Raw genomic sequence first — 12169 nt, 5'->3', positions numbered from 1 at the left:
AAGACTGCCCACCACTTACAGCAAATGTTGAATTATAAAGATGGATACAGAGAGATGTGACTTACCTATACAAGTTAATAAAAAACTTTTAGATCAGGAAGAATAATAAGGTATAAAAAATTACGATATAAAATATGTCAGCAGTCAAACAGAAATAATATTACAAAGATGATTAGAACAGACAGACCTATCAGTCATGGAGGAGTCTTCAGAATTTAGATGACGTGAGATAAATAAAAGAAATTAACATTGCTTTTTAAAGATATATTGGGGTGCCTGGGTGGCTCAGTGGGTTAAGCATCTATTTGCCTTCGGCTCAAGTCATGAACCCAGGGTCCTGGGATTGAGTCCCACATCAGGCTCCCTGCTAAACAGGGAACCTGCTTCTCCCTCTCCCTCTGCCTGCCGCTCCGACTTCTTGTGTTCTCTGTCAAATAAATAAAATCTTAAAAAATAAATAAATAAAAATAAAAACATATAAAATCAAGAAGTTTTAACTTTAGTTATAGAGAGGGCACTGACACCATCATAAGAGCAGTTTCTTTGATCATACAGAAATGAAAGGACACAGAATATGACAAAGTAGATTTCATCGGCATAAAAACAGATAAAAGAATAGAGGCGATAAACATATTATGAAATACTTGCAGGCTTAAAAGTAAAAAGACTTAGAATTAGAAATTTTAAAAAGTTATCACTTAAAGTTTCTTAAAGAGAAAGCAAGTAGGGGTATGCGTAAACAGTGTGAGGTTCTAGAAAAACAGTATTCTAACATGAAGAAGAGGGAAGAGGGGAAAACTGGGATAAAAAAGGTCAAAGGAAAGAAAAAAATGGGAAAAAAACGTGTTCAAAGAAGCAGTAAAAACAGCCTATGCTTTTAGGTCTTGAATATGTGATACATAATTAAAGACATGTGACATGAATTAATATTTAGCATAAATTACTAAAATCTCTTAAATGCTAAAAATAAATGGATCAACTTCTGGTTTAAAATAGTAGGCTGAGCAAATACAATTATCTCTGTTCCTATTGAGACTCGACTAAAATGAGAGTAAAGGAAAAAAAAAACAAAAATAAATGGCAGATGAGACAACATGAAAAGGGAGATATGACAAGTTTGGAAGATGGAAAGGAGATGAATGAGTGGTAAGTGACTTAACAAAGAATATGAAACTTAAGCAATGGGGGAAACCCTTTCCCAAAAACTCGCAGGAAGTAGATGTACCAACTACTACTGAACGTGAAATTATAGGATGAGGCTGAAAATGGAAGTACCAGAAACAGTCTGAAACCTGAAATCCCCTCATAACTTGCAAACCTGAGACTGCCCTTCTTCTATCTGAGTCATAGTTGGAAGGTTTATTCTCTAAGAAGGAGACTGAACCAGAGAGAATCTGACCCCATGGAAAGCTGAAAACAGGTGTGAGACAGCTGAAAACATAAGTGTGACAGTACGCTAAAAACAGGGAGACTTCTACTGGATGGCTCTAACAATCACAAGCAGCAGAAATACTAACTGTAGTAATTCTCTTTGGGGAAACTGAGGAAAGACCAGTACTGACACTAGGGAATATGTCAAAAAACAGCAGGACAGCTAGGCTTTTCTAGGGAAAACTTTTAAGCTTGTAAGGAAAACCACAGATTAGCATTCGAGGATCACGCCTTAAAAGAAAGGTAGAGTCTAAAACAAATTACAGTCAGTTCTGCTATAATACTGTCTTATAGATGAATCTACACCAATGTAACTGATATATAAGGGAACTTGAGCATAACGCGGACTTTGCACTTGGTTATGCACAATTTCCTCTGTGAGAAACACCAGCAAATTGCACAAGGAACACATGAAATGTACACATCTCAAACAGCTATCGGCCTCCTCAGGTCACCGTAGGTGTTATAAGCCACACCCATCTACTTCTATTTTCAGATAACCTTCCTTTCAATACTTCACAATGACACACAGGTTGCAACACTTCTCTGGATGGTCACTTCCACAATTAACCTTCTGGTCTTTTTCAAGACAAAATGCCACATATATTATAGTACTTATGTATTTTTTTTTAATTAATTTATTTATTTGAGAGAGAGTGAGCGTGCAAGGGGGGAGGGTTAGCATGTGAATGGGGAGGGTGGGGCAGAGAGGGAGGGAAATAGAGAATCCTCAAGCAGACTTGCCACCAGCATGGAGCCCCACGTGGGGCCTGATCCCAGGGCCCAGAGATCATGACCTGAGCAGAAATCAAGAGTCAGACACCCAACCGACCAAGCCACCCAGGTACCCCAGTATTTATGTATTTAACAATTTATTTTAAATGTGTTATTAACAAAATTTTTGTTGCACTCCTAATCTCATTAGCCCTGTGGTTTTTTCTGAGTAATTTTACATAGCACAGTCATTTTTAGGAATACTTTGTCACATTGTAGCAGAATTGACTGTATTGAAAAACGAACCAGGAGCGAACAGAAAATGCAGGGAACAGAAGACTTTAAATAACCATCATGAGAGACTGTGGACTCTGGGAAACAAACTTAGGGCTTCAAAGGGGAGGGGGGTGGGGGATTAGGATAGGCCGGTGACAGGTATTAAGGAGGGCACATATTGCATGGTGCACTGGGTGTTATATGCAAGTAATGAATCATGGAACATTGCATCAAGAACTGGGGATGTACTGTATAGTGACTAATATAACAAAATAAATTTTATTAAAAATAAATAAATAACCATCATTAATATCTTCAGAGAGCTAAAAGAATAGATCATATTCAAGAAAAGGAATAAGATGCAATTAAAAGAAGACTATTCAGATATACTGGAATATTATAAATTAAAAATATTATAACAGAAAAAGAGACCAAAAGATGGGTAGAAAGATAAAGTTGACAAATTCTCCCAGAATTATAAAAACAAGTAAATGAAAATTGAAAGTCAAAGAAAGAATTAGAGAATCAAGATAAATGGTCTGAGATAGCCAAATGCTAAATTTAAAAAAAGACATGTTATCAAAGAAATAAGAAAAATTCCTAGAATTGAAGTACATGTGTTTCTAGACTGAAAGGGCTCACAGAGTTCATTGTCCAATGAAAGGAGAAAAAAAAAAAAACAAAACTCACACCGAGGTACACCACCATGAGATTTCAGAATTATCACATAAAGAGAAGACCTTAAACACTTCCAGAGATAAAATAACAGATCACACATAAAGAACTGGGAATCAGAATGGCACTGGATTTCTCAACAGCAACATTGGAAACTAGAAAAAAAATGGAGAAATGCTCTTAAAATTTGGAGGAAAACTAATTTCCAACCTGGGATGCATTACACAGCTAAATTATCAATCAAGTGCAAAAAAGGAATAAAGAAAAAAAGGGAATAAAGATATTTTCAGCCATGCAAAAAAGCCTCAAAATATTTTCCTCTCATGCATTCTTTTCCAGGAAGTTATTAGAAGATGTATTCCACCAAAATGAGAGAATAAGCCACAGGTGGGCCAACACAGGACCCAGGAGATCCAAAACAGGAGAGAGGCAAAGGAATTTCTAGGGTGATGGTAAAGGGAAGTCCTTGGGTGACAAGTGAGAAGCATGCCCAGACATAAGTCCATACTGAAGAAGACAAAAGTCTCCAAAAAAAGCTGCCACCAGAAAAAGAAAAAGAGAGAAAAAGAAAGGAAATCCTAGATTACCTGATGTGTTTGAATATGTAGAGAGATGTTTCATATATTCATCAGAAACTTGTTTGTGGTATACAGAAATTAAGCAAATGAAAAAACAGAACAATTAATTCTAGGGAAAATAATATATAAAAAAGAAAATGTAATTATAGTATCATAGAGCACACTTAACTAGAAATTAGTGAGCAAAGCTAAAAGAGTCAAAATAATGTCAATAAATAAATATTTATTAAATCCCTAATTGTGATATAAAAACATTAGGGGGCTATGAGGAGGCAAAGTAGTATACATCTGGGTATGTACATATAAAACAGTACCATAAGATTATATCTTTATATTCCATAATAAATGTCTAAAATTTAAAAATCAAGAAAGAATACTATACAGTGCTAACTAATGGAAGGAACGATTTCAGGTTTAAAAGTGGGAAAGAAGAGTTAGGTGTGGAGGAAAGCAGAGCTATTTTTTGGTACAACCCTCATAACGTTTTCTTTCTATATAATATTAGCCTTGGTACATGTACTGTTTCAAGAAAAATAACAAATTAGAAAAACACAATACCTGTCCAAGCTCTTCATTCAGATCAGAAGTATTGACTTGAGCTTTCTGATCTGATTCTTCATGATAGAGATCAAGATCCCAGCCAATAAAAAAGGATCCAAGAAATTTCTGCATTTCGACTGTCACATATAATGAAATTGGAATGATGAAATTGTAGAGTACCAAGAAAGCAAGGAAGTCTGAAATGAATCTCAGAATCTAGGGAGAAAAATGATTGTTTGATAAGAGAAAACAGATGAGAATTTCCTTAGTAATACTGAAGAAAATTATCAGAAAGTTTCATATCTAAACAGACCATCAACTATATTCTGAAGCAGAAATGTCATGAACTGAAATTCACTTTTTGAATTGTTTAATACATTTCTTTTGGTTGTTTTATTGTTCATTAGAACCTTGAACAAAGTGAAAGAAGAAAAGGTTAAATTTGAACTACTTGTTACTTTTTAGAGGCTACCAAAAAGCCTGGTGTGACTGAAACAACCTTTAGCAAAACTGTAATTGTAATCCCTGGAATATACTTACATTCCACTTCCACCCTTCAAAATCACAGATAACTAAAACTTTACTGCAATTTAAAAAAACTATTTTAGAACTGCTAGGCCAGAACTACTGGAAATGAAAACACTTACAGATTATATAGTAAGAGCTTATTTCAATAGCATAGCAGTATCACATTTTAACATGTATTCTGTGAAAGGTAAAAAACCTAATTATGAATGATATGGAAGATATGTTCTGTGATCTGCTTTATGGTTTCTTGAGATCCACATCTGTCTTCCAATATTTGCATTTTAATCTAATGTGAAATCTGGAGAATAATTATTTACCAAAATTGCAGGTAAAATTTTCTTGGTAGTCTGTATTCATTCAGTTTCAAACTTTGTACGGCATATTTTGTGTTATTCATACCATCAACAGACTGACAGTAAGACTCCTTGAATTATTCTGACAGAACTGAAAATCAACTTACTTTTTCATTCACTTATAACATACAGTAAATGGAATAAAAAACTGAATTTGTAGTACTGAAGGGGAATGCCATTACAGATGATTTAAATTTTTGTGATCTCTTGTAACTATTCAAGTCATGCCACAGGGAATACAATTGCTTATGCCCTAAAATGCAAAAAGCATACCAGTATAAACATGCTGGCCACTCTTCACTTACACTGTCTTTTTGTCACCCTTCAGTAGTAATGGTTTTAGGAGATCACAGTGGTCACTCCTATCAGAAGTCACTACCAAATCAGTAACTGTGCCAAAGAATAAAGTTTCCTTTACAGCAAAGTCAAGAATACCATAAGATACCTTACTACTATTTCTTTGATGTTCTGTTTTTTGGTTATACCAAGGTTCATCCCATTTTTCTTCAGCTTGCCATGTGTATTTCAAGATAGTACTGATGATGGCTTCAGAAATAAGGATTATTAGATAAATTATCAAAAATGTATTCATTGACCTGCAATGAGAAAAAAAAGAATACAAAACATGTCAATTATGTGTTACTATATTCATCTGCCTGGAAATTTTATACCGGTATTAAATAAGATATAAAAATATATAAGATATCATGGTAGCTATTTGAAGGGAACAGCCTTTGTATTTTAAGAAATGACCATTCAATAGAATCTATTTACCAATGATAAAATAACCAATATATAAGATTATAAGCCTATTTAAATTAGTTTTACTATTCAAAATGCTTACAGTAAATGACAGCTTTGGCCAGTTATTCTCACCATAAGTAACTATTCTAAAATTTTTTATATTTTCAGGATCTAATTTTTTTTTTAAAAGATTTTATTTATTTATTTGACAGAGATAGAGACAGCCAGCAAGAGAGGGAACACAAGCAGGGGGAGTGGGAGAGGAAGAAGCAGGCTCACAGCGGAGGAGCCCGATGTGGGGCTCTATCCCATAACGCCGGGATCACGCCCCGAGCCGAAGGCAGACGCTTAACCGCTGTGTCACCCAGGCGCCCCTCAGGATCTAATTTTAAGTGTAAATATAACTAACATTTGTGTAGCATTAAGATTTTACAAAACTTTGTTACATCCACTAACTTGTCTAATCTTTGTAAAACCTCTGTGAGGAGATCACATCCTTTTTAATGATGAAGATCAAAGCCCAAAAATCATTCTATAAATTTACCCAAATCACACAAGTCAGGATTAACTTTAGAATCCCTGTTCTTTTCACCAGGCGAGCCTGTTATTATAATATTTCACTAGGCAAGCTTAACATTACTGATCTTTCATCAGCATTTTGTAATTTTCAGATCGTGTATACATTTTGTTAGATACACAACTAGGTGTTTCCTTTTTTGAGAATGACTGCAAATGGTATTGCTTTTAAACTCAGTTTCTGTCCTTGGTGTTTCTTTTCATTTTTTTCTTTAAGATTTATTTATTTATTTTAGAGAGAGAGCAAGCACGAGCAGCAGGAGGGGCAAAGGGAGAGAATCCTCAAGCAGACTCCCTGCTGAGCACAGAGCCCGACGTGGGGCTTAATCCCAGAACCCCGAGATCATGAACTGAGCTGAAATCAAGAGTCAGATGTTTAACAGACTGAGCCACCCAGACACCTCTGGTGTTTCTTTTCTAATGTAAGTATTTAGTTCTGTGATAGTTAATCTTATGTGTCAAGCTGACTGGGCTAAGCAATGTCCAGATAGCTGGTAAAATATTATTTTTGGGTGTGTCTGTGAGGGTGTTTCTGAAACAGATTAGTATTTGATTCAACACACTTAGTAGAAAGATATGCCCTCACCACTGAGGACCCAAATGAAATAAAAAAGGCAAAGGACAATTTTCTTCTCTTTTCTTGAGCTAGGACATCAGAGCTCCAGGTTTTTTATCAGTGGCCAGCTCCCTGGTTCTCAGGCCTTTGGATGCTGACTGCATTATACCATCAGCTTTCCTGGTTCTCCAGCTTGCAGATGGCAGACTGTGGAACTTCATGGCCTCTACAACCACGTGAGCCAATTCCTATAATAAATCTCCTCTTTTATATACCCATATATATATCCTACTGGTTCTGGAAAACCCTAACTAATACAAGTGCTATAAATCTCCTTGTCAGCATTGCTTTAACTTCATCTTATAAAATTTGATACTGTATTTTCATTAACTTCTGGATATTTTAAAAAATGTTCTTTGAGATTTCCTTTGATCCTTGATTATTCAGAATTAAGAGTTCCAGCTGCTCCATGTCCTTGCCAATACTTGGAACTTTTAGGCTTTTTAATTTTTGCCATTCCACTAAGTATAGATTGGTATGTATCTCTTTGTAGTTTTAATTTGTATCTCTCTCTTGACTAATGATGTTGTACACTTTTTCTATGTTTATTTGCCATTTGTCTTTTTCTTTGTGAAAATTTCTCTGCTCCAGTCTTATATCCATTTTTTACATTGTACCATTTTTCTTTTTATTACAGACATATTATAGACACATGAGCTCATTATACATTCTGGATACAAGTTCTTTGTCAGATATATGTTTTATGAATATAGTCTCTCAGTTTGTGGCTTCCTTGTTCATTTCCTTAATTGTGTAGTGTGAGAAGTTTTTAATTTTGAGGAAGTCCAGTTAACCAATTTTTTCTTTTGTGGTTATTGGTTTTCTGTCCTAAGAACTATTAACCAGGTTGTGAAGATATCTTCCTAAGTTTTCTTCTAAAAGTTTTATAGTTTTAGCCTTTACATTTAAGTATATGACCTATCTTCAAAAACCTTTTAGTGTATGATATGAGGTAGGAATTGAGATTTATAATTTGTTTCCCATATGGATATCCAATTGTTGATGCATTATTTATTGAAAAGACTATCATTTTCTTCATTGAATTTACTTAATGCTTTGGCTGAAAATCAACTCACCATATATAATGGATCTATTTCTCAACTCTCTATTTTATTCCACTGAAAAAATGTTTCAGTGTAGCTTTATATTACTGTAGCTTTATATTAAGTCTTAAAGTCAGATAATATAAATTCTCCCACTCTCGTAAGAGACTGTTTTCTTTATTCATTCTACATGTGCTTTTGGCTACTGCCATTTCAATATGCATTTTATTTATTTAAATACTTTATTTATTTATTTTAGAAGGAGGGAGAGAGACAGCACAAGTGGGAGGGGCAGAGGCAGAGAGCACACTCCGTGCCAACCACAGAGCCTGAGGCAGGACTTGATCCCACCACCTTGAGACCATGACCCAAGCCAAAATCAAGAGTCAGAAGTCTAACTGACTGAGCCGCCCAGGCATCCCCAACATGCATTTTGGAATCATCTTGTCCATTACTACAAAAAAGCTTGCCGGGATCTTAATTAGTATTGAAAGACTCTACACACACACATCAACTGACAGCTTAACAGTACTGAGCCTGCCAATCTATTCATGTGATTTCTCCATTAAATAAACATCTCTCACCATGTTTTGTAGTTTTGACCTTGCTAAAACTCACTTATTAATCCCAATGGTTTGGTTGTTGAATGTGTACAACTGTCTATGTGAAAATCATGTGTCCTCCCGTAAGAACAATTTTATGCATTTATTTCTTCGTCTTGTGGCACTGAAAAAGGCTTCTAGGGGGCGCCTGGGTGGCGCAGTTGTTAAGCGTCTGCCTTCGGCTCAGGGCGTGATCCCAGCATTCTGGGATGGAGCCCCACATCAGGCTCCTCTGCTAGGAGCCTGCTTCTTACTCTCCCACTTCCCCTGCTTGTGTTCCCTCTCTTGCTGGCTGTCTAATAAATAAATAAAATCTTAAAAAAAAAAAAAAAAAAGAAGAAAAAGCCTTCTAGGATAATGTTTAAAAGAAGTAGTGAAAATGCATGCCTATTCTGGATACGAGTCCTTACAAAATATATGCTTTGTAAATATTTTTCCTAATGTGTGGCTTCTCTTTTCATTTTTTTTTTAACAGTGTCTTTTGGAAATGTAGAAGTTTTATTATTATTATTTGTAACAGTAACATATGGTGTTATATTAGCTTCAGGTATGCTGAAGTTTTAATTTTAAGTTTATCAATTTTTGGTTTTGTTTTTGATTCCTGTTTTGTATGTTTCCTATCTAAAAAAATCTTTCCTTAACCCAAGGTCACCAATATTTTCTCCCACGTTTTATAAAGTTCTTACGTTTAGATCTTACATTTTGAGCTAGTTTTTTGTTTGTTTTTTAAGATTTATTTATCTTAAATAAATAAGAGAACGAGCAGTGGGGAGAGGGAGAGAATCTCAAGCGGGCTCCACACTCAGCATGAGGGGCTTGATCTCATGACTCTGAGATCATGACCTTAGCTGAAACCAAGAATCGAACACTTAACCGACTGAGCCACCCAGGCGCCACTAAGTTTTTGTATATGGTGGGAGGTAAGGGCTAAAGTTTGGTTTCTAGCATATGGACATCCAATCATTCCAGCACTGTGTGTTAAAAAGACTATCCTTTGGTGTGGACCTATTTTTTTAAATAATGAATTAAATCTCTTTGATAGATAATAGGGCTATCTAGACTTTCTGTTTCATCCTGCGTCAATTGTTGTAAGTTATATTTTCAAAGAATTTATCCATTTCATCTAAGTTGAAAAATGAAGTTACATAAAGTTGTTCATAATATTTATCTGTGGATAAAGTGACCACAGTAGATAGGATCTGTACTGATACCCTCTCTTTCATCCCTGATGTTGGTAATTTTGTAGTTTTCTCTCCTACCACTACTTTTTTCCCCTTAATCCCTCAATCTAGGTAGAGATTTATCAATTTTGTTAATATTTCCGAAGAACTAAGTTTTGGCTTTGTTAATTTTGTCTATTATTTGTTTTCTATTTTTTTAGTTTCAGCTCACATCTTTAATATTGTTCTCTCTCTTCTCTGACTGGGTCAAATTGCTCCTCTTTCTCTAGCTTCCTAAGGCAGAAACTTAGATGACTGATTTTAAGCTTTCCTTTCTGTCTTTTATAAACATTTATAGCTAGAAATTTCTCAACTTAGGCTTTGCCTTGAACTCACAAATTTTGATTTGTTGGATTTAAATATTTTTTCCTCAAATTTTAGAAATTTTCCATTATTATTTTTTTCAAATATTTTTATTCTGCTCCTTTTGCTCTTTCGTCTTTTGGATTCAATTAGATAGTTTAGTATTGTCTCAACATGGCTCTGAAACTATGTTCATTTTTCTTCAATCGTTTTTCTCCCTGTTCTTCAGACTGAATAACTTCTATTGTTTTTTTTTTAATTCCCCAACAATTTCTTCTGCTGTCCTCCATCTGCTGTTGGGCCCATCTAATGGCACTTACATTTCAGTAATTATATTTTCAACTCAAGAATATCCAGTGAATTCTTTTTTATAGTTCCATTTCTTCCCCCAAGTTTTTATTTAAATTCTAGTTAGTTAACATCAGTGCAACACTAGCTTCAGGGGTAGAATTTAGTGATTCATCACCTGCATATAACACTCAATGCTCACCACCAGTGCCCTCCTTAATTGCCATCACCTATTTAACCCATCCCCTGCCCACCTCCCCTCTGGTAACCATTAGTTTGTTCTCTATAGTTAAGAGTCTGTTTCTTGGTTTGCCTCTTGCCCACCTCCCTGCCCCACCCCCATGTTCATTTGTTTTGTTTTTTAAATTCCACAGGAGTGAAATCATGTGGTATTTGTCTTTCTCTGACTTATTTCGCTTAGCATATTACTCTCTAGCTCCATCCACATCGTTGCAAATGGCAAGTTTCATTCTTTTTATGGCTGAGTAATATTCCATTGTGTATCTATACCACTTCTTCTTTACCCATCCATCAGCTGATGGACATTTGGGCTCTCTCTGTAATTTGGCTTATTGTTGATAATGCTTCTATAAACATGGGGGTGTATGTATCCCTTCATATCGGTAATTTCGTATCCTTTGGGTAAATACCTAGTAGTGCAACTCCTGGGCAGTTCTATTTTTAACTTTTTGAGGAAATTTCATAATGTTTTCTATAGTTTCCATTTCTTTGCTGATATCTTACATGTTTATTCACATCTTCCTTTAGGTCCTTGAAAATACTTAAAATATCTGCTCTAAAGACCTTGCCTGCCAACTGCAAGATACAGAACATTATGGTGACAGTTTCTATTGAATGCTTTTTCTCTTAAATACAAGTTACATTTTCTTCACATGTCTACTTATTTTTTATTACATTGGATTTTACAAATAATTGGTTGTACAGATTCTGTACTCTTTTATGTTCCTTACAAGAATGATTTTCATTTTAGCAAGAACTTCACTTGACTAGGCTCAAATATCAAAGTCTGTGTCCACTGCAACAGGCAACAACAAAATTCTCTGTTCTGTTCTTTCAGCTTCCTGATACTGTTTTTCTGCCAAGCCCACTGGGGTCTCCTCTGCACATGTATAGTTCTAACAGTCAGCCAAAGATTTGGGCATAATTTATGTACAGGTTTTGGAGTTCATTCCCCTCTGTGGCTCCCTCCCATACCTGCTTTTCCTCATCTAGCTGTTCTTCCAGCTTTAAACCTTGTCCTCTAACACTTAAATCTTGTAAAGCTCAGGCTCTCTGATGCCCTATGCAGCACATAAATTGGGGAATGCCTTCAGGCAAAATCTACACTCTTAAATCTTTCCCCTTGCTGCTGCCACCTCTCAGGAGTTGACTCTGTCATTTTCTGTCTGTTTTGTGTCACTCTTCCGTATTTTCAAATACTTATGTAAAAAAAATTTCATCTAAATTTTATAACTGCTATCTGCAGGGGGTTAGTTGATCAAATGATTCATTATCCAACAGTATTTATTTTAAAGTCATAACGTAACACCTACTGTATGCCAAACATTGTGCAAAATGCTACATGCATACATCCCTATCCTCAAGGATACCATCTTTTGTTGACTGACATACATTTTTATATAGTATTTTTAAACATATATATGAATAATACAAAGACGTAT

The 12169-nt window shown here is 35.2% G+C and overlaps 1 protein-coding gene across 5 annotated transcripts in view; it reads right to left on the bottom strand.

Moving 5' to 3' along the window:
- ATP11B (ATPase phospholipid transporting 11B (putative)) overlaps nucleotides 1-12169 on the bottom strand; it is a 112941-nt gene that overhangs the window by 55680 nt on the left and 45092 nt on the right. For all 5 annotated transcript variants that reach the window (XR_015724140.1, XM_045776690.2, XM_045776691.2 and 2 more), the window contains exons 11-12: nucleotides 5541-5691; nucleotides 4233-4430 (exon numbers count right to left, since the gene is read on the bottom strand). Coding sequence is in view for 4 of the 5 variants with exons in the window: in XM_045776690.2 (XP_045632646.1) it covers nucleotides 4233-4430; nucleotides 5541-5691 (349 nt within the window). In the remaining variant the exon portion in view is untranslated. The remainder of the gene's footprint in view (nucleotides 1-4232; nucleotides 4431-5540; nucleotides 5692-12169) is intronic.

The sequence above is a fragment of the Ursus americanus genome, chromosome 4 (assembly GCF_024610735.1).
Source record: "Ursus americanus isolate L20-20 chromosome 4, mUrsAme1.1.p, whole genome shotgun sequence".
Classification (NCBI taxonomy): domain Eukaryota; kingdom Metazoa; phylum Chordata; class Mammalia; order Carnivora; family Ursidae; genus Ursus; species Ursus americanus.
The sequence above is the reverse complement of the archived record's forward strand: the minus strand, read 5'-3'. Positions and strand labels throughout refer to the sequence as shown.